Source organism: Vicugna pacos, chromosome 21 (genome assembly GCF_048564905.1).
Source record: "Vicugna pacos chromosome 21, VicPac4, whole genome shotgun sequence".
Lineage (NCBI taxonomy): Eukaryota > Metazoa > Chordata > Mammalia > Artiodactyla > Camelidae > Vicugna > Vicugna pacos.
Genome location: NC_133007.1, coordinates 22,210,391 through 22,231,069, shown reverse-complemented (window position 1 = coordinate 22,231,069; position 20,679 = coordinate 22,210,391). Strand labels below are relative to the sequence as shown.

At 50.7% G+C, this 20,679-nt stretch overlaps 2 protein-coding genes across 2 annotated transcripts; both read right to left on the bottom strand.

The window, feature by feature from the left end:
- Positions 1 to 2,901: 2,901 nt before the first annotated feature.
- On the bottom strand, positions 2,902 to 5,647 carry SLAMF9 (SLAM family member 9). Its single transcript, XM_031689166.2, has 4 exons — positions 5,510 to 5,647; positions 4,726 to 5,067; positions 3,689 to 3,964; positions 2,902 to 3,263 (listed from the first exon to the last, which is right to left on the bottom strand). The coding sequence occupies exons 1-4, from the start codon at positions 5,553 to 5,555 to the stop codon at positions 3,058 to 3,060; spliced, it is 870 nt and encodes a 289-aa protein (XP_031545026.2). The 5' UTR covers positions 5,556 to 5,647; the 3' UTR covers positions 2,902 to 3,057.
- Positions 5,648 to 16,781: 11,134 nt separating this feature from the next.
- Positions 16,782 to 18,805, bottom strand: LOC102542281 (Fc receptor-like protein 6). The gene is made up of 4 exons (XM_072946910.1): positions 18,496 to 18,805; positions 17,683 to 17,967; positions 17,265 to 17,546; positions 16,782 to 16,837 (listed from the first exon to the last, which is right to left on the bottom strand). The coding sequence occupies exons 1-4, from the start codon at positions 18,803 to 18,805 to the stop codon at positions 16,782 to 16,784; spliced, it is 933 nt and encodes a 310-aa protein (XP_072803011.1).
- Positions 18,806 to 20,679: the final 1,874 nt, after the last annotated feature.

Sequence of the window (20,679 nt, the reverse complement as noted above, 5' to 3'; positions counted from 1 at the left end):
AACTAAAGATTTCTCTCTGGGTTGTCCTCACTCCACCACCATTATTACTCTCTGGGAAATTTTCTTCAGCCAGCTAAGGTTCTACCTCACCAAAGCATCAGCCAGCCTACATATTTTCAACTTGTTGAACAGAAGATCAGACAATGTTGTCAATTCCAGGAACTTTGCTGGCCACGTGCTGTGAGCACTGGTCCTATCACCTGATCAGAAAAGAAATAAAATTCCTCATTTATTGTCCATTAGCGGTCGGTGTGCCTGTCTTCTGTCCCAGTGAGACTCTAATTCCATGAATGCATGAAGCCGGTCTTGTTCACCCTTGAATTCCCCTGCAGCCCATGGTCTATCAGAGGGGCCTGGCCTACCTCTCCAGACTCATTTCTCACTGACTCCTTTATCACACGGTGACAGTGTGTGGCCTTGTAATCCCTAGAATTCACTGTGCCTGATCACATATCAATGGCTTCCCACTTATCTTCTGTCTAACTAGAATGTTCTTTCTCTCCCTTCCCTGAACTCACCGCTAATCACAGGTCAAAATGCTGTTTACCTCTTTCCTCCAGGACACCATCCCTGACTCCTCCCACCACACCCTCACCTTCACCCATAGCCCATGTCACACCACACCCATATCGTTACACACCCCACCAAGAGTTCCTCGAGGGCAGTGTCTTTTCGCTTCTCCCATGCTAGCCCAGTGCCTGACACTTATATTACCCTCCTTCCCACAGTTTGCTTTTCACCTAGTTCAAAAGAGCAAACTTTGCAAAAGGCGAAGTGCCACCAGGTGACTATTATCCCGGCTTCCTGCACGGGAAGGAGCCTGGGTGTCTCTGAGTTTATATTCCACCTTCTTGAGTGTCTCAGCCTTCCTCTTTCAGATGCTCTGGGCTGGTTGGGGACCTCAGCCTTTGTCTGTTCAGAAACTGAGTGTGAGAAGAAGGGATTTTGCCAAATTCCAGAGAGGGCCCTGGGCCAGCAGTCCAGGGACCGCTCATTCCCTCATTTACTTCCTGTGTCAGACTCTGAAACACACGAGAGAAGACCTGGCCCCTTGTGTGCAAGATGGGCTCCAGGGGCCTTTCCCATTTAGCCTCCAGAAAGGTATTAAAGGAGTCAGAGGACTCGGGGGCAGCAGGCTGGGTCCTTGAACTGCAGGCCTTTTTGGAGGTGGGACTGCTTAGGCCAAAGGTAGGCACAGGGAACCGGTCTCACGCTGGTCCAGTGACAGCATTCTGGGGGGGACAAGGGACTCAGGCCCTCAGGGAGTAGAGTGGATCGGTTGCCAGTCTAAAGAGCTCTTTGGGGACTGCTTTCCCATCCTCGCCACCTCCTTCCCAAGCCCCATGGGGCTCCATCTCCCGCACAAAAACATAGACAGGAAGCCCTACTTACCTCTGGACCTGCTTCCTTTCCAGTCCTGGAGACCCTGCCTCTTGGCTTCCAGCCATGCCTTTTGATATTCTTGGAACCCTCCTCCTGGGGTGTCCTAGTGCCTGGCCCATGTGCCCTGTTTCCCCAAAAGCCATCCTTGGTCTTCATGGTTCCCCCGTGGGTCCCACTGTCCCATCACAACCTTGGTGTTCCTTTCCTTGGGAGACACTGTTGAGGGCAACATCCTTCTCCTCACTGAGAGGGAAAAGCGAGATGCAGAGAGATGTCCAGCATGGCTTCTGCCACACAGCCCTGTCCCTACCCCCTAGACCCTTTTCTGACTGCCTCCCAACCAGGTTACCAGCCCCTTCCAACCCTGCGGGGGCTCGGGCACTCACTTGGCCCTGAGTCTGGAAGAGCACCCATCAGCTGCACCTTTGCCTGCTTCACCTTCAAAGCATGCATTCCTGGTGCCTCAGTGGGTGTCTGCTGAACAAAGGGTCCCTCGCCAGAGGTAGGTGGCCGAGCACAGCCCAGGTCTTCTGAGAGCACACCCAGTGCTCTCCGCACCACATCCTGCACCACCTCCTCCAGGTCACTCACTCCCTAGTCACGTCCTGTGGCTTGGGTGGCTTTCAGTTCCCTCCCCCATGCTCCCTCATCCCCTGCGCCAGCTTCCCACCATTAAGTAAGACCCACAGGATCGGATGTGGGGAGGAGAACCAAGACTTCAGCAGCGGCACATCAAGCCTGGGCGAGGAACTCAGACTGACCGCTGGACTGGGGAAGGGCAAGAACAAAACCATAAAGGCCTTTGCTGGGGGCGGCTGGGAGGGGCGTGTGCGTGTGTAAGAGGTGGGCGTTAACCCAGGACAGGAGTCCAGAGAGAAGGTCTGAAACAGGGAAATCTACGGAGAAGGAACAGACGGGACAGTAATAAAACGTGCAAACAGAGGTCTTAGGGTCCTGACCTCTGCTACCGATCCGGCCGAGCTGCCATCTGTCTTGGGTAGAACCAGAGGCCTAGAGCAGCTGGCATCACGGAGATGAATGAAGGTCAGTGGGTTTGACTCAGACCCAGAATAGGGCTGCACAGGGCTGCTTCAAGTCTCCCTGGGCAGGACAGCCGCCAGACGGGGGTGGGGTGGGTGGGAGTCGTTAAGTGAACTCATGTGCCGGGTGGAGGGAGGCGTAGGAGAGCAGAAGAATCCCCTGGAAGGACACGCTGTGGTGTAGGGTCCTCAGTGCCTGCGACTCTCCCATTCAGCAGCCCCGGCTTCAGTTGAGTTAAAAGGAATCGCTCACGTTTCTAATTTAAAGTGTAGATGTTATGTGTGTTGGTGGGAAAGGGATAGGCGTGAATAATAACAGACCAATACCTCACTGCCTCTGGGTGTCTTAGACTCACTTTCCTCCCCAAACGCAGGGGCGAGAAGCTTATGGGCTTGGAGGAGGGCACCTAGGATGGAAAGTTTTGCCCGAGTCACCCCGCAAAGGACCAAATAGCTCCTCCAGACTGGGATCACTGAATCTGACTTTATTGCCAGACAATCTTCCTTCAGGGAGCATGGCCTTCAGACACCCACCCCTGAGCCCCTCGGGAGGAGAAGAGCCCAGGGAAGAGAGGAAGGGCTCCCTGGGGGCCGGGAAGAAACAACGCTCAGGACAGGGGTCCCCAAGGGGCCATCAGGCCAGGCTGGGGGCAGGCTTGCCCTTCTTTCTCAGCCTCATTCTGTTCCTCCTGAGTTTCTTCATCCTCGGCATTTTGCATCTTGTCTGGACTCGGATGCGCCAGAGCCCCACGGCCAGAGCTACAAAAAGCAAGAGGAGGAGCAGTGCCTTGGCCAGGAGACAGAGGGGCGTGGAGGCCTTCTCTGAAGGGTAGCCGGGATCTGGGACAGAAGAAGGCAAAGAGAGAAGGGTTCACCAGAGGGAGGGCTGAGGTCGGGATTAGGTGGCAGACATTCACCCCAAATCCCACAGACGGGGTCTCAAGTTCACAGTCGATTGGTGTCCCTTGGCAAGTAGCTCAGGAAATGTATATTCTATTCACAGAAGCTTGGGAGTTGAGATGTGGGGAGCAGTCTCAGGCTGAGGGAGATACTAGAAGGGACCTTTGGAAGCAGGGGACCCTGGGAAGGAGCACCAGGGAGAGGGGGGCTGCTCTGCAATCCGAGGTCAAGTCTCCACGGAAGGGGTTAGGTTCTAGGCTCCATGTACTGTCTTAGGGGAGAAGGGAGGGAGGGAGGGAGGGAGGAGGTGGCCTTGAGGTCCTGCAGTCACTAAGGGCCTATCTCTGGGCCTGGGGCCCTGGTACCTGCACAGAAGGGCCCAGCAGGGATGGGACGGGAACTGACGGTGCTGACGGGGTTGCTCGCCCTGCAGGTGTAAGACAGAGCTTTGTCCCCGGGCCTCCAGGATGTGCTGAGGATGGAGCCTTCATGGGCTGTGTCAGTGCCGTCCTCCCAGGGTATCCAGCTGTAGGTCACGTCCAGGCCTGCCTTCTCTATAGAGCATGTCAAGGATATATTACAGGAACCTTCTTCCCCAGGGATCTCAAAGTTCACAGTCATGTGAGGCTGTGACAGCCGTCCTAGATGAAGGAGGAACACAAAGACCCTCTAAGTAAGTGGGGGTTGGGTCTGCTTTCCTAAGCTCCTCAACACAGGGCTTTGAATGCCCCTCACAGAGCTCCCCTTCACCTAAAAGGCCAACAAGCCAAACTAACGGAAACTGCCACCGTCAAAGCTGTGGCTCCACGTCCCCAGGGCAGCTGCACAGGTGGACCGAGCTGAGTGGGGGTCTTCTACCTCCCCTTGATGCCTCACCTTCTCTCTCTAACCTGTGATCCAAACCCTGTCCTGCCTCTTTGATCCTAGAAAATATTATCACCCCTCCCAGGGGCATTTATAGTTTAATCAGTGTCTCTGCAAGGTTCAAGGTAGAAAATCAGTCAACGTCACAGGCACTAAGAAGAAATTTGGGTTCAAGTAAAGAGGAGACACTGATCGGTAGCCCTTACACCACAAGGAGGGTAAAAGCCTCGAGAATGGAAGTGGCGCTCATGCCCAGGCTGCAAAATTCTCACTAGGAGAACAAGGCTCCCCAGACGAAGTCCCTGACCCCTCTCACTGCGCTGGGCATGTCCACAGAATAGCCTCCTGGCCCAGGGCCTCCGGCTCACTTTACCTATGGCTGCAGCTCAGATACTGGGGCCAGGCACACTGCAGACAGTCTGCCTTCCAGTCCCAGACCCTCAAGCCATGACTTCGAGTCCTGAGACCCCCCTACTCCTTTTCACGGGAAGCTCAGGAGAGCCAGAAAAAGCAGCTTCATGGCTCCCAGTAAACTCACGGTAGACACGGAGATTGTAATGCTGCGTGGTGGAAATCTGGGAAGTCCGCAGGTTAACTTGAGCCTGGTAAGGCCCCGAGTCCTCCCAGCTCAGGTTGCTGATGTGCAGGGAGTAGGTGGGCTCCGGGAAGCTCACTCGGCCCTGGTAGCGAGGGTTGGTCACCACGATAGTAGCTGGTTGTCCCGCTTTCCCCGGCACCACAGTGGCAAGTCTTATGTGGGAAGACCAGATGACGTCCTCAACCTCTTCATCCAGTGGTATTTCCAGGGGAAGGCTGACAGACTCCTGAAGGACAGCAACCATTTCTTCAGGATCCACACCATCTCCAGAGTCCCCTTCGGCTGAAGATACAGAAAGAAAAGTTGGAAACAGCCCAGCTGATGACTCTGGGCAGCTGAGACTGGCAATGGGGCTATGATCGCAATCTCAATTGGGTAGTTTCTATGACCCACACTCAGTCCTGTCCTCCAGCTGCCTCTTCTGCCTCTAGCTTTTTGCTGCACCTGACTCTAGCACCTCCCAGGGGCTGGCTTCCATCTGTGCCCTCACCTTCCAAATTTTCTCTTCTCCATTTGCTCTCATGGGGCTGCTCCCCCTTCCTTAACCCCAGGTTTCCTCATCCCTTGGTCCTGCACTGAAGCCCCACCTTAGTCCTCCTTACTCCAGAAGAGCTGAAGCATTCAGTCCCGAAGGAAATGTCCTCCTAACCCCAAAGTCCCAGCAGGACAGAAGAACAGAGAGGGAGAGAGATACTCCTGTCCTGGAGCAGACAGTCTGTCTCACCTTCCTGGAACAGCAAGAGGAGGAGCAGCCACGGAAGGGCTCCCATGTCGGCAGCCCCGTGCCCCCAGAGGTGTGGCCTGAAGCCTGTGAAGGAGACAAGCTGTCAGGATGCTGCTAGAGACAGAGTGACTGATCGACAGCCCCAAAGAGAGGGAAATTATTCTCAACCCATTTAGCAGCCCTCTAACTTCCTCCATCTCACTAAGCCCCTCCTTGCCCATGTTGGGAAGGGTTCTCTCTTTGAGCCTGATTGGCAAGATGATTTACCCACTGACTCATGTTTCCTGTCCATCTAATTCAGCTGAAATCCCACTTCCTAAATGAAGCCTTACTAGACCCCCTACCCTGTGTATTCCCAGAGCCCCCAGACATACCACCTTCCCCAAACTCTTAGCACACCTTCTATCCAGCCCTGTCATTTGGCTCTCAAGTTCCTCTGCCTCAGCTCCCCCTGGCAGTGCCTGCATTGCCGTGATCATTTGATCACTTTGTTTTTTTCAGTTTAACCAAACACTTTATTTAAGAAACTTAATCGATCACAGTAAGACATTCAGGCTATAAAAACATTCTATACAGTGGTTTAAAAAGTGATACTCATCCCTGAAAAGCAACTCATATATACAACACAGGCCTGATTCCCCTGAAGAGAGAGTTGCACACAGCACATGCAAATCTTTGTACAGAAAGATGAGGCATCTCAGAGACAGTTTCCCCCAATGCAGCAACCAGTTTGCAAAAATAGATTTTTTTCCATATATATAAATGATAAATGTTTCAACAACTATACAAAGTGCAACCATAATGAAAAAGCCCTCATTGGCTGTGCAACATCTTTGTCTCCCCAAGCAGAACACATCTTTTGGGACATCTCTGTATGTTGGTGGTCTCCGGGCTAGACACATGTAATATCCAATTGATATTTTTGGAATGGATGTATGAATGAACTCTTTGTATTTCAAGTTAGTTACATTCCCATTTAAGAGACCATTCAGAGGAAGAGAAATATTTGACCTTCTTGAAAAAAGCAGTTTGGACCAGAGAGTCGACTTAAGTTGTTAATATTATCAAAAGACTTTAAATCATTCTAGGACAATATGATATGGACCAAAGCTATAGGAAATCTGATGGTCAGAGTGGTCCAGGACACAATGAGTGGTCTTGGGAGGCAGTTTCTGTCCCTGGTATTCAAGTTAAGACTGGAAAATCTTGGATTGTTGGATGTTCTGTAACTTCTCTGGCATCAGATGGGTACTCAGGTGGGAGAATCTTTACGTTTCTTCCAGGACTCACTTCTGTGAGCCTTGCTGTGGTCAGTAAGCAAGAGCAATGCCCTCAAGACCAAGAGCACAATGGAGGCAAACACATTTAGTTCTGGTCCTGTGTCAATATCCCACACTTTTATATGAGCAAATTCTGCACTTAATCAGATATTTATTGAGCAGCTTCTACAGCCCAGACACCATCCTAAGTGCTGCGGCATTAGCAGTGACCACAAATTTTAGATCATGACTTCATGGAGATCGGAGGCCAACAACTGACCATGGCAAAGTTACTGCAAGTTTGATGAGTTGCTAAAGGGGAAATCAGGGAAGCTGTTGACAAAGGGATTTAGGATAGCTGAAGTCAGGAAGGTCAAGGAAAAACTTTCAAGGAGAAATGATATTTAAACTGAGACCTCAAGGGTGAGTAGGTCCTGCTAAGTGAAGAAGAAAATGATTTGGATATTTCTTAATGTCCAGTGTATGAGTATCGAGCCTCAGGGGTTAGGAGTTTTTGAAAAGGCAGATCAGGTTTCAGACTGAGTAAGAAAACTTTTAATGTCATCTCATTAAAAAAATAAAATTAAAGCAAGGAGAGTATTTAGATTTAAAGGATGAGCATATGAGTTAGGATCTCTGAGGAGATGCTGGAGTTAGGAGTCAAAGAGGTCTAATGTATGTGAGGGAGGGAGCGTGATGTGGGGCGGTAATGCCTGTAAAAGATAAGAAGGGAAGGAAGCAGCATTGAGCAAGGAGAGCCGGGGACCATGATGCTGAGCAGACAGCCTCCGTTAACTCAGCAGGGAGCTCTGGAGAGGAGCTCTGCACCCTCGCTGTGTGCAGTCACTGTCTGGGGCTACCCGGGAAGCGCGTGGCTCCTGCAGGGGCTGCAGCTGGAGGCTGTCAGTTAACTGCACCCCTTGCAGCTGAAGACAAGTTCTCTCTCCAAAGGAGATCCAGGGGCACCTTCATGGCTGCTGCAGTGAATATGCTGATCAGACAAAAGGTGACTATGTGCAGATTGATTAAACCTGTCTTCATAAACAGTATATTATGCTTATTGAGCAGCGGGAAGTAATTTCCATCACTCCCTCCTCCTGCCCCCACCCCATCCTCACTAAGCCCTCAGGGTCCAATGTGGAGACAGCCCTTCTCAGCATGTGATTTTCAAGTGCTCTAGAAATCTGATTTTTCATTCTGGCTCATGGAGGGCGACCCCCCTGCAATTCCATTTCTGTCTCTTATTACCTCTTCAATCTTATTCGGTGTGGTGGTCTCCCCTTGAGCCAGCAAGAACTTTGGCCTTGGCTTCTGCTTTCAGTTCAGAAATAAAATGAGAACTTCTGTCCCATGTAATACACAAAATCCCAAACTTAAATAGAACAAGCAATCTCCCTCAGCCCTGGCCTGCGTCTGTTTCAGGCTGGAAGATTTCAATAGGGGGGTGGGAAAGGTCCTGCTCTCTGCTCAGCTTCCCCCTCCCCACTGCTCCCTTCAACTTGCCTCCCCAGTTCATGTTCCCCCTCTCCAGGAAGGTGGGCAGAGAGGGTGGGTGGTGGAATTGTTCTTACCTGGCTGGGTGGCTTTGCTCTCTGCAGGTCTGGCAGATGGTTAACAGACTCTTTTGAGGAGCAGTTTTGTGGGTTTTTATGAGTTTCTACTGGTTCCCTCTCTCCTACTCTTGTCCCAGAGTGGATGCATCTCTATTCTAGTGGTCCTTTAAAAGTCTTTCCTCAGCCCCTGCACATCTGGCCGTATGTCTCATCTCTACCCCTCGCTCCTCCAACTGTCCCCACTGTACAGCAAACAGGCTGTGTCTTTGGGGTGGTCCTCGGTTGTCTGCCAAAACCATTCCTTGCCCTGACAGATTCCAAGACGTAGTGCATAGCACCACGCTCCTGGTTCCCTCGAGGGAATCTGAGCTCAGTCCACAGTCAGTTTTAAGTCTCCAAGGTCTGACTTAGGCTCTGGTCCCCTTGGACACACACCTGCAGGCACGTGTTTCAAAGCTCTTCACGTCCTCTCCCTGAAGTCCCTGCACTTGGCTCCTGGTCAGATACAACATAGTCCATCCATTGAGGATGAGGTGGGGACTAACATTAAAATAACAGTTCTTTCCAAAGAAATCGCTTTCCAGTCTCCCTATTTTACCTCTCCATCCGTGGATGAAGGGGTTCAGAGCAGTGACGCAGATTCTCCTTCATTCTGGTAGTAAATTCCACGGGGGCAGGAAGTCTCCTCACACTGACTTTGGTGTTCCAACTGCTGTCCAATGGACGCAGGGAAGGAGTGGAACCAGGGCAAGGAGTGTTCCGGCTAACACTTAGGGTTCCCTTACTGCAGACTTTGACCCAGCTGGTTTCTGCAGTGCCAGGGTAGGCAGTTTCACAATTGTGCCCTCCACCTTGATGTTCACATTTCTCCTTTTCTGCTTCAGGGCTTCCTCTTGCAGCAGTGGAAGGGCACCAGCCCCCCAGAAAGTGTGGCCAGGAAGCGTAGGGGTGAACAGAGCCCAGAGGCAACCCCAGCCAACGGAGCGCCCAGTTGGTGGATAAGTGCCCCAGCCTCCCTGCCCTTCCATGGGGCAATTTTGAGACTTGTTCTCTGGGGATCTTCAGCGATTGAGCCCCAGTTGCCCACAGCAGTAAGCAGCCACAAACACACCTTTTGTGGGCTTTTCTCCCTTCCCCGTCTCGTGTTCCTCATTCTTTAATGCTGGTTTCCTGGATCGTCTTCCAGAAAGACTACCTCCACCCAAGTTCTTGTCAGAGGCCCTGCTTTGAGGAACCTAGATTCAGATACTGCTATATATGACAAAGTAGTTGCGTCAGTAACATTTAGGTGCCTTGTCTCTTCTGCCTGGGCCTTTAGGGCAAATAAGTTAATGACAAATAAGTTTCCCACACCAATTCTCCTGATGTAACAGTCTTGGGAAACAGGGGCCAAGGAAAAGCTGGTCCTGCTCTGATGAAAGAATGGGGAGAATAATAAAGGGTCAAACCTTTTTTTTTTAAATTGAAGTATTATTTTCAATACTGTGTTAGTTTCTGGTGAACAGAATAGTGATTCAGTTATACATTTATTATATATTCCTTTATTATTATTACAGTAATATATAATTATAATAATGTATGTTATTATATATACTTGTTCATATGCTTTTTCACTATAGGTTGTTATAAGCTACTGAATATAGTTCACTGTGCTATACAGCAAGGCCTTGTTGTTTATCTATTTTATATGCAGTAGTGTTTATCTGCAAATCCCAAAGTCCTAATTTATCCATCCCTACTCCTTTCCCCTTTGGTAACCATGTTTGTCTTCTATGTTTGTGATTCTGTTTCTGTTTTGTAATTAAGTTCATTTGTATCATTTTTTTAGGTTCCACATATAAGTGATATCACATGATATTTATCTTTCTCTTACTGGCTTACTTCACTTCATATGATAATCTGTAGGTCCATCCATGTTGCTGCAAACGGCATTATTTCATTTTTTATGGCTGAGTAATATTCCATTGTAGACATAAACCATGTTTTCTTTATCCATTCATTTGTCAAAAGACATTTAGTTTGCGTCCATGTCTTGGCTATTGTAAAAAGTATTGCTATAAACACTGAGGAGCATGTATCTTTTTGAATTAGACTTTTCTCCAGATATATGCCCAGGAATAGGATTGCTGGATCATATGGTAACTATTTTCAGTTTTTAAAGGACTCTCCATCCTGTTTTCCATAGTGGCTGTACCAAATTACATTCCCATCAAGAGTGTAGGAGGGTTCTAAAGGGTCAATCCTTTGATCAGACTTTCTCTCGAGCTCCTCTTCAGGTCTGGAAAGACAGAGACCCACACGGCAGAGCCATTAACAGGTAAGTTCCAAATCAGTCACCTTCCTCCCACAGCAAAGCACTTTGAGACCTGCATGGATCTTCTATTCCATCCAGAGGGCTGCCTGTGTTTTTGATCCATGGTTTACCTTTTTCTTTTTTAAATGTCAGGGTTAAAAGAGTGATTATTCTGTTAAACTATGATGGTGGCTAGAGAAAACTGAAATAGCTCGCAAATTGTTGAAGCGCACCCAAAGGAGCCATTGTGAAACAGAGGAGAAAGGAAGGACCAGCCTGGCAGGACCCCCGGGGTGGGAGAGAGCAGAGCACATGGAGGAGGCACTGACGGCATCCTGACCAGGTGGGACTGAGAGTAAGGTGGTGAAGAGAAGAGCTGGGGCTGCAAAGACACACTGGAGACAGCTCACCTTAGGGCCATAGCTCAAGAGCTTAGAAATCATACTCTCAAGAAGTTTACTCGGACAAGCAGGAGACATAAAGGATGGAGGTGAAGGGAAAACAGAGGGTAGAGGGAAAGTTTCATTCCTGTTGATTTTTTTTCTTTTAATGGGGGATATTTGAACATATTCAAATGCTGAGGCAAGAAGGAAGTAGGGAGGGGGAGCTATAGGAAAGAAAGGAGATCAGTGGAGCAACGCCACCCCACCCTCTAGCCACCCCCACTAGAAGATGGGAGGGAGCTGAGATTCAGAGCCCAGGAAGAACCGGCCCTAGATGACAGACGAGATGGCCCTTCCCTCTAATAAGGAAAGATGATCAGAGATGCAGGTAGATTTGCATGCAGCAGGAAGTTAAGGGGGGACTTGCCTAGTGGTTTTAATTTTCTCTGTAAAAGGGAGGCAAAGTTATCTGCTGAAATGGAAGGTTTAAGTGTGTGTGTGAAAGGCAGATATTTCAAGAGCATGGACAGAGTTTGAAACAGATGAGGTGACACTGTTTTCAGGTTTCAGGGGACAGTCCCAGTCCAAGTCTGTCATCTTGGCCTAATTGCTAATAGTGCCCCCTTTCACTCTTAGCAAGTATCCTGGTTTGTAGGATAAGTTATGTGACTATCCAAGAACAGGAGCAAAATCTTATAAAAGGAATCATGGTGAGACAGCTAAGTTTTAAGAGCTCAAGGCCGCCCTTAGCTTTTCTGGTCAACAAACTGCCCCAAAGTTCTGAAGGAAGGGAGTGGGGTAGGCAGAGGAAATGAAAATGCATCTGGAACCAAATTGCTTGGTTTGGGACCTTCACCTGCGGCGTGCGATACTCACGACACCTGCTTTGTAGGATGGCTGTGAAAATGAAATGAGATAATGCCTGTAAAGCACTTAGCGCAGAGCCGCACGCGGCAAGGGCTCAAGGAGTGTGAGTTGTGGTTGTTACTGAAGGTTGGTTAAGCATCAAGGTCATGGGCTTCGAGGGCGAGGGCATAGCTCAAGTGTTAGAGCACGTGCTCAGCATGCATGAGGTCCTGGGTTCAATCCCCAGTACCCACATTATAATATAAATAAGCAAATAAAGCTAATTATCTCCCCCACCTCCCCCCAAAAAGCTCATGGGCTTTACAGTTATGTAGGCCTGGGGTCCCGTTGCACTTGGCCAGGGTCTGCAGCAGGAAGTCTCTACCATAAGCCACATGAGTAGGTTTGTATGAGAATGTTCACTGACAGCACCAATCAACCAGGACACAGCGGGCCTGGTTGCCAGCATTTCCAGCCCAGCTCGGTGTTTTCCATGCCACCTGCCTGTTCACCAGATCAGCCCATCAGCCCATTATATATGCAGAGATGGAGCACGCTGGGCTGAGCCCCTTTAACACACACTGCCTGACAACGCATACCTCGTCTCTCAGGCATCCGAATCCCAGAGTGGTTCCTACATACACACACCCTTCCCTCATCTTTCCTCTTAAGGATGATTTGTCTGCCCTCCTTTCCTAAAATCGACTCACTGCCAAGTCCTCTGCTTTCCCCCCGTGCTTACTGTCCTCAAAGTGCAGGTTTTGTACCGGAATGGCGAAGAGGGCTGGTTACAGTGCTCATTCCTTTGGCCCCATTCCAGACCCAGGGAATCTGGATGGGGGTAGGGGACAGTGGCTGTGAATCCCCCTGCTCATCCAGGCCCCCAGGGGATTTCCCTGTAGAGCTGCCCCATGCTGCCTGCTCTTCTGTTTTGCTGAAGCAGAGAGGAAGTTCCCCAGCCGGAGATGCCTTTGTCTCCAATCACAAAAGGTTTCTTTCCCCCTCAGTAGAACTGTGAAACCACTGCCCTCTTGGGCGGGGCTTCCTAGAACAGGAGAGGCTCTCTGGGGGCTTTGGGTCTGTCCTCCTGGGAGTGCCCCTGGAAGTTGGGGAGTGCTGCATCCTGGACCACCAAGGGAAGCAGGTGTGGGCCAGAGCTTCCACCCAAGACATCTGCCTGTGTTTATTCCTTGACATGTTGGGGATGCTGGTGCAGAATGGATTTGAAAACAAAGTGCTGTTGTTAAGAGGAAAAAAAGTTTAGAATTTACTGATCTTGTCCAACCCCTTATCTTCCAAATTAAAACCACAAAAAAACAAAAATAAAAACCAGAGCTTCATGCGATGGAGGGACTTCTCCAAGGCCCAAACCCAGGTCTCCTGATGTCTTGGGGGCAGGACATCACTTGATTAAACTAACTTGGGAGGTAACAGAACTCTAGCTGGTGATGTCCCAACACGGGAAACCCTCAGTAAATGTTGGTATTGTTGGTGTCATTATTAATTTGTATTTGTAGTCGTTAGTTAATTTGTATTTGGGATTGGAGGTGCTCAAAAAGAGCCAGAGGGGAACAGAGGGAGTGGCCTGAGGGAAGCCAGCTGGCCGTTGACAGCTCTGCACAGAATGATACTTTTCTCAGCAAATTCAGCGCTGATCAGGCTCCAGTTTGCCACAGCACAGGCTCAGAAGCCCAGCTCATCAATGTCCCAGAATCCGGGAAGCTGCCTCATCTCATCGGAGCAGTCGTCCACCGATATACAAAATTAGCCATCCCTCCTACAAATATTTATGAAGTTACAACAAAGCGCCAGGCGCTGTTCCAGATGTGAGCCGCAGCCATGAGCAGGAAACATGGAGTTTACACTCTAGTCAGGGCCAGAGTTTTGGGGAGATTAGCAACACACAACGAATAAATACACAACCTGGAGCAATGAAGTTCTGTGAGGAAAAACAGCAGGGTGAAGGGGTGCAGAGGGAGGGGGGAAGGAAGTCTACTTTGTCGAAGGCATTTGGATCAAATAGACCAGTTGCAGCTCTGCTGCCCTGACATTTCCTCCCTGTGCGTGGTCAGTCTGGGGGCTTGTCAAAAGAAGGGGAGCATGGTGTTAGGAGAAAGATGGTGAGCCATGTTGCAACAATCTGGTGACAAATGTACCGTCACTCGTGTAGTGTGGAACTCAGGTTAGTTAATGGACCCTGGATGAAGGCTCTGCAGTAGCTCTGTGTTTCCATACGTTGAAAATTATCTCAAAATAAAAAGGTTTTTAAAATTTAAAAATAGAAATAAAATGTTTGATGACCGTCTCTTGCACCCATCTCTAGAATGTGCGCCTTCTGCCTGGTGCCAGAATCCGCAGAATCCTGCAGTCTGGCTGGCAGTCTTCAGGCAGAACTCAGGGGGCACTGTCAGGGTTGACGTCTGTACCCTTCCTGAAATGAGTCCACACCACTCCAGCTCATTTTTTCAAAGAAGGTAAATATCTTCCTTTGATCATTTGTTTCTTTAGGATAATTTGCATATCTCATCTCCCATCCACTCATTATTGACTTAACACTTTGGCATTCAGAGGCAATCTCATTTTCTCCTTTTCCACAGCTACTCACCCCATGTGCACGTTAAATACTTTTCCTGGTGAAGGCAGCAGCTCTTCCATTATCAGATATAAAATGCTCTCAACCAGAGGGACTCCCCTTTCTGTGTCAATTTCCCCAAAGAGCTTGTCACTTATAACAGTTGCATGACACCCCACGGCATTCTGCACTCTGGGTCAAATCCTTCTTCCTAGGGGAGCGAGGGGTTGTCTTGAGTCTTGACCTCAGAGTCCTGACGGTGGCACGAATTTCGGCCAGGGGATGGTGTGACAGGATCTGTTAGATCTGAGAGGTTTCCCTGCTTTGAGGGGAGAGCAGCCTGGTGGCAAAACACCGATGATGGAGACATTTTCTCCCAATCTGTGGAAATGGTTAAGGAGTGGAGAAGGCCTCGGGGATCCCCCCCAGTCTGCTGGGAGAGGAAATGGAGGCATAGAAGGGGAAGTGGAGAAGTAGGGGCAGCCACTACAGCTGCTCTGTGGGCGGAGGACGGAGCAGCGCAGAGGAGAACTTTCTTAGAATTGACAGCTCCTGCTGGTCCGGCTCACTGTGACTCGCTGCCTCAGGAGGGGGCGGAGGGGACAAGGGGTATCGTCCCTAACTCTACTTTTCAAAAGCGCATCTGATGAGATGTTGCCTAAAGGCTGTGCAGTCCAGCCCTTCCTTTAGAACAGTGGTTTGTGAACTTTAGAAAATGTCCACACAACCCTTTCCTCAAAGGAAATATTACAAGAAACCCAATATATGCAACAGATAAAGGTGGGCTATTCTGGAGGAAGCTGGAGGGTGTAGCCCTTCTCGGGGTACACTCCAAGGCAACTCCTTGGAGCCCTAAAGGTTCTGTGGACTTCCTCCGCTCAGGGGTTGCAGATGAGCGAAGAAATGAGGCAGCGTGAGCAGGTGGAATTCCAGAACTGCTACCTCATTTCAAACAGAATGGTTGGAATTTCACCTATTTACATACTGGGCTTACGAAAAGATACCCTGTGCAGGAAAAAAAAAATTTTAAAAATCCCCTACACAAAATCCTTTAAAACAGTGTTTACCACTCATTTTGGAGATTTACAAACACAAGCTGGGGGGAAGGGAGTCTGCCCCCACTGAGAACCACTAACCCCAGTGAAGCGACATGACCAGAAGGCTGAAATCCGAGCCACATCATACAAGGACCCACTGAAATGCTTTGCTGCGAAGCCATAGCCTGTGCAGAAGTGTGTTGGAATAAATAGGGATGTTCGATGGGGCTATGGAAAACGGGGCTATCTGCTGCTAAAGATGCTATTCACTATCATCCCACAGTGTCTTCTTGAGAAAAAATGCCTCCCAGGGAGGGGAGCAGGAGGGCCGTTCCCCTGAGCGGTCTCGTGACCGCATAGCTGACCTCACTGCCCCCAAGGAGTGGCTGCCGTCAAGTAGAGAGCCACGCACTCCGCCCCCTGGAGCCAGGATAGAACAGGAAAGCACGCAACTGGGATTCTGACCTCTTTCTTTGCTCCAGCTTATCTTCCTACCCTGCTCCCTTCCAATCCTATTTTTTTAACTGATGGGTGCCTTATCTTGCCAGTTGTATGTTTTTTTGTAAAACATGTGCTAGAGTTTAGTCATGCATACAGGCAGAAAGAATACACTCTGCACACCACCTCCCTCACTTCTCACACTAATTGCAAATTCCAGGGGTTCCCCCAAACCACCGTCAGTTTCAATAATTTGCTAGAAGGATTCATAGAACACACTGAAAGGTTTTATATTCACCAAAAACAAGGCTAGGGAGGAAGTGCAGAAGCCCAGGAAAAGGACCAAATGTGTTGTCTCCCAGGGGACTCCAAGGACACAGTGCTACGCTCCTGGTGTCAGCGTATGACGGACACACAGAGAAACTCGCCCAAGCCCTGATGCCGTCTTCATTGGGGCTTGATGACATGTGGTTCCTGTGACTGACCTTTAGTCTCGAGCCTTTCCAAAGGTTGAGCTGACACAATAAGTCCCCAGTCCCTCTGGAGGGAAGAAATGAGACAGGGTAGCCCAAAGCCCTCATCACATATCACATGGTTAGATGGTCTGGTAGTCCCCATGCAGAGACACTCCTATCAGACGTGACATTCCACAGGTCTAAAGATCACCTCCCAGCAGCCAAGGGCAAAAGCCAGACCTCTCCTTGGGAAAGTTAATTCTTCACCACACAATGTGCTAAATTTATTTTTCAAGCAAGGTAAGAAGGAAAGAAGTAATGAACCAATCAACCAAACTGAATTAACCCAGACATGACCACAAACTCCTGACTACAGCCCCTCTTTGATGATCAGGCCAAGGGGGACAAATCAAGGCGAGGGGCCCCAGCAAGGACACTAGGTGCCCACAGCCTTGAACCCCTCTGTGGGCTGGTTGTGCTGCTCGTGGTACCCTGTTTTGGAGGAGGGGACACAGAGCGCTGCTAGGCCCTGAGTGAGGGGAGGGAAGACGTCTGGTAGTGTCCCCAGGGAAGAGAATCAGGGAAGGCAAGGAGATACTGATGGGATCGAGGGGGATTTGGACTCATTCCCTCGTCTTGCGTTAATAGGGAAGGGATTTCAGGAGGAGTGGTCAAGATGGGCATGTGTGCGGTGGAAGGTGGGGGTCCCGGCAGCTCTGCAGAACTGTTTGGGAAGGATGCCAAGTCAAGGTCATAGTTGGCACCCAGGGTCCAGAGCCTCAGAGATTCCTCTCCCTCTGCACATCTCCCTCTTTCAAGCTCCCCATGCTCTGTGATGGGCCTGGCGGGAGGAACACAGAGGAGTGAGCTGACCCGGCTGGCTTGCTGGGCTGAGAGCCGGTTGCGGGACAGGACCTACCATCCACGGAGAGGGTCTCAGGCTTGCTTGTCTCTTCAGAGACTCTGTTCTTGGCCTTGCAGGTGTAGTTCCCAGCATCCTGCTCTGACTTCACCAGGAAGAGGAAGGAGGCGGCTCCTCCACGGAGGGCCATGTGATTCCCCAGCATCTCCCCACTGAGGTAGAATGAGTACAGGATGGGAGGGGAGCCCCTCTGGGCCTCACAGAGGAGCTCCACCCTATACCCCACAGCGAGGCCAGTGGGCCTGGGTCTCAGGGTGAGCAGAGGACTGGACACAGGAGCTGGGGCAGCACACAGTGGGGAGGGTCAGTTGGCCCACCCTTGCTCCTCCCTTAGGGACCCTTCCCCCAACACTCCCAGGGGACCCCACCATCCATTGCCCTGGCCCCTGGGAGTGTCTCCCCATCCCCCACTTACCCCACACCCTGATCTCCAGCCAGGGGCTCTGTTTCTGGACCCCGCCACCCTCAGGGGCCGCCTCGCACCAGTAACGCCCCGAGTCTCCCTCCTGGGCTGCTGGGATGCAGAGTTCTGGGTGGAGGCCCCTGTCCTGCAGGGTGTGGTCCTCCTTGTGGAAGGAGAGGAGGAGCCCCGAGGCCAACCTCTTGGGGTGTAGCTTCATCTGGTATTTCAGGGTCACGGGGCTCCCCTCACGAGGCTCATGAGAGGGGATGGCGCTCAGCACAGGAGGCGGGAACAGCTCTGGGGAGAGAGGCCAGGGCTCAGGAGGGGAGTCCTGGACAGTGAGGCCCCAGGAGCCTGAGGCTGAGCTCTGGCACATCCCAGACCAGGGCCCTGTGCCCTGTGGGAAACGCTGGCACTGTCTCCCAGCACCCGGCCTCTCACCCCGCCACCAGCTCTGAAATGACCCCCACATCCCTGAGGCCCACTGGGGTCCCAGAAGGCCAGAGCCAGAAGGGCCCCCGAGGTCACCTAGTCCCCAGAGGGGAAGCGTCAGGCCCAGGGCCTCAAGGAGGGTGGGCAGCAGGGAGCTTTCTGGGCTCTTCCCCGCCCCCACCCCAGGGCATCTCCCCTCCTTCTCTGGCTCCAGACGAGCTTCATGGTGGGAGCAGGGCGTGTGGCCGGCATCCTGGATGTCTCAGGGCCTGCAGATTGGCCCAGCATCAGGGGCCACCAGAAATAGGGGGCTGCCCAGAGCACTGCTGACCTCTGTACACTGGACCCCTGAGCAGCAGCCTGCTCTCCCCAGCTCCCCAAGTGGTGACTCACCTTGGACTTGGACCATGACAGTCCCTGAGGCCCATTTGTTCACATGTCGGCCGGAGGTCACCTGCCCAGCACAGCTGTACCGGCCACTGCTCTTCACTGTTGCCGTCCCCGTGGACAGAGGCTGGTTGTCCTTAGAGAAACGGAGGAGTTTCCTGTCCCTGTGGAACTTCACCTGGGACAGGGCTGCGTTCCTCCTTCCCTGGCATTGCTGAGTCAGGACATCTCCTTCAAACACGGGGTCTGGCCAGACTTGGAGGCTCAGCCAGGCTGTGAGACACAGGAACAGGGTCACCCTGGAGCTGCAGGTCATCAATCCATTGCTCCCTCTGTCCCCCAGCCCAAGGCCTCCCCCGGGATGGAGGCTCCTGGACGGCACCTTCGCAGTGGTCACTGACCCTGGTCCTTCACGCCAGACCAGGGCAGGACCTCTGCTTTCCTCTACCCACTTCCTTTCCTCTTCCTCTTCCTTTTCCCTGCTTCTTCTTCACTACCTTTCCCCCTTCCTTGTCTCTTTTCCTCTCTCCCTGACCCTGCTATATATTGCCTTTTCCTCTTCCCTTGATATATTTAGTCCCAGCTGGAATCTTTCCAACTGCTTAGCTGTCTTATTCTTCCTACAGAGATTCTCATTTTTCACATCTCACATCCTTCTGTGGTCCAGGCTGACCCAATAGCCCCTACTTCCAGTGATTGCTCCAGGCCCAGACCTTGCCAGATTCCAGAGGTGTGGACACATAACATAAAGTGATTCTCTTCTACCTTCCTCCTAGAGGCTGTTCCAGGCCCGAACTCCATCAATGTCCCGTGCCCAGGAGGGTATGAGTGATGCTAAGGAGGTAGAATCTTAAAGCTATATATATCAGCAAAAGAGTGAAAACCACTAATATTTTTATTAATAAGAGACTGGTTAAATAATTATGGTCCAACCACATTATGAAACATAATGTAGCCATAAGAAAGAGGTAGGTCCATAGATACCAAGTGGAATGAGTTCCAAGATAAAGTGTTAGTGAGAGAAAATTAAGAGCAATATGTGGATCCACATGGACAGTGAAACTCCACTTGTATATGGAGAGATTTACACACATGGTCACACATTTATGTGTCTGCATAGGCATATGCAATTTTTAAAATACAACAGGTAGACTGAGTGAGTTGTGGGTTAAATCTGGGGAAAAAGCAGTTTTCACAATGTACTTCTTCATTCTTCAAAAATTTTTTCTATTTTTTTATCACATTCTCATATCGTTTTTAGTAAAAAGGTAAAATAAAATAAGATTCTAACCTTCTTTATTTCCCCATACACCTTTCCATAAACTTCTTCTACTTGAAGGTACCTGGGTAGGGATCCACCTCCTGCAGCTAAAGATCCTAAGGAACTGAGTTTCTCGGTGCGCAAGGAGGATGCTCAGGAGGAAGCGAGGAGCGGAATCAGGCGATCGCAGCCTAGGCAGAGTATGATGGGGAGATGACGAGACTGACAACGGATGTTAGGCGTGCAGTTTTGTTGGTGGCAGGAGACGAGAGACACAAATCATGGCTGGACCCGTGTCTTTGGAGTCATAGGTCAAGTAGTGTTGGAAGACACGTGCGGTCAGCAGATGCAGTCTTCACTCAGGGACGAAGAAGAAGGGTTTTCTGCTGAAGGTTGGTTGTGGCCTTGCTCTCCCTCCCACTCTTTCTCTCTCCAGCTACGGGAGAGATGCACTGCATTCTGTTTGAGGAGCTCCCGGTAGAGCCTACGGCTCTCACAACATCCTACAGCTACTGCTGGCAGGGCTAGGACTTCAGCTGGTGGAGAAACCTGGTGTGAAAGGGAGAAAACGGCTGAAAAAGAAAACAGAAAGTGCTCAGGCCCGGATGTTCGGCACTGGGTGCTGGGGCGGAGGGGGAGGTTCAGAGCCACTCACGGGAGGGACGAGAGCCTGGGATCCCTGGTGCCTTCGGACCTGGCCTATGGCTCAGCACTGACAGGAACAAAAGCTCCAGCTCAGCACTGGAGAGTCAGCCTCACTGACTGATCCAGAGTCAGGGGCTGGAGCCGCCTCAGCCAGACAGCTGTCCTCTCCGCCAGACATTTCCAGGCTGGGTGGTCAGATGGGGACGTGAACACAGGCACACACACAGAACCGGCAGGGACGAGAACCTAAGGATGCACCTGTCAACTGAAATAAAATCACGCAA

What these genes read in the sequence shown, in the direction of transcription:
- SLAMF9 (XM_031689166.2), bottom strand. Translation starts at nt 5,555, where the DNA reads ATGGGAGCCCTTCCGTGGCTGCTCCTCCTCTTGCTGTTCCAGGAAG. An exon ending in CCTCTTGCTGTTCCAGGAAG is followed by an intron (nt 5,068 to 5,509) that starts GTGAGACAGACT and finishes CTGTATCTTCAG; the next exon opens with CCGAAGGGGACTCTGGAGAT. An exon ending in TTACAATCTCCGTGTCTACC is followed by an intron (nt 3,965 to 4,725) that starts GTGAGTTTACTG and finishes TCCTTCATCTAG; the next exon opens with GACGGCTGTCACAGCCTCAC.
- LOC102542281 (XM_072946910.1), bottom strand. Translation starts at nt 18,805, where the DNA reads ATGACCTGCAGCTCCAGGGTGACCCTGTTCCTGTGTCTCACAGCCTGG. An exon ending in GCTGGAGATCAGGGTGTGGG is followed by an intron (nt 17,547 to 17,682) that starts GTAAGTGGGGGA and finishes GTGCTGCCCCAG; the next exon opens with CTCCTGTGTCCAGTCCTCTG. An exon ending in TGAGACCCTCTCCGTGGATG is followed by an intron (nt 16,838 to 17,264) that starts GTAGGTCCTGTC and finishes CCTCCAAAACAG; the next exon opens with GGTACCACGAGCAGCACAAC.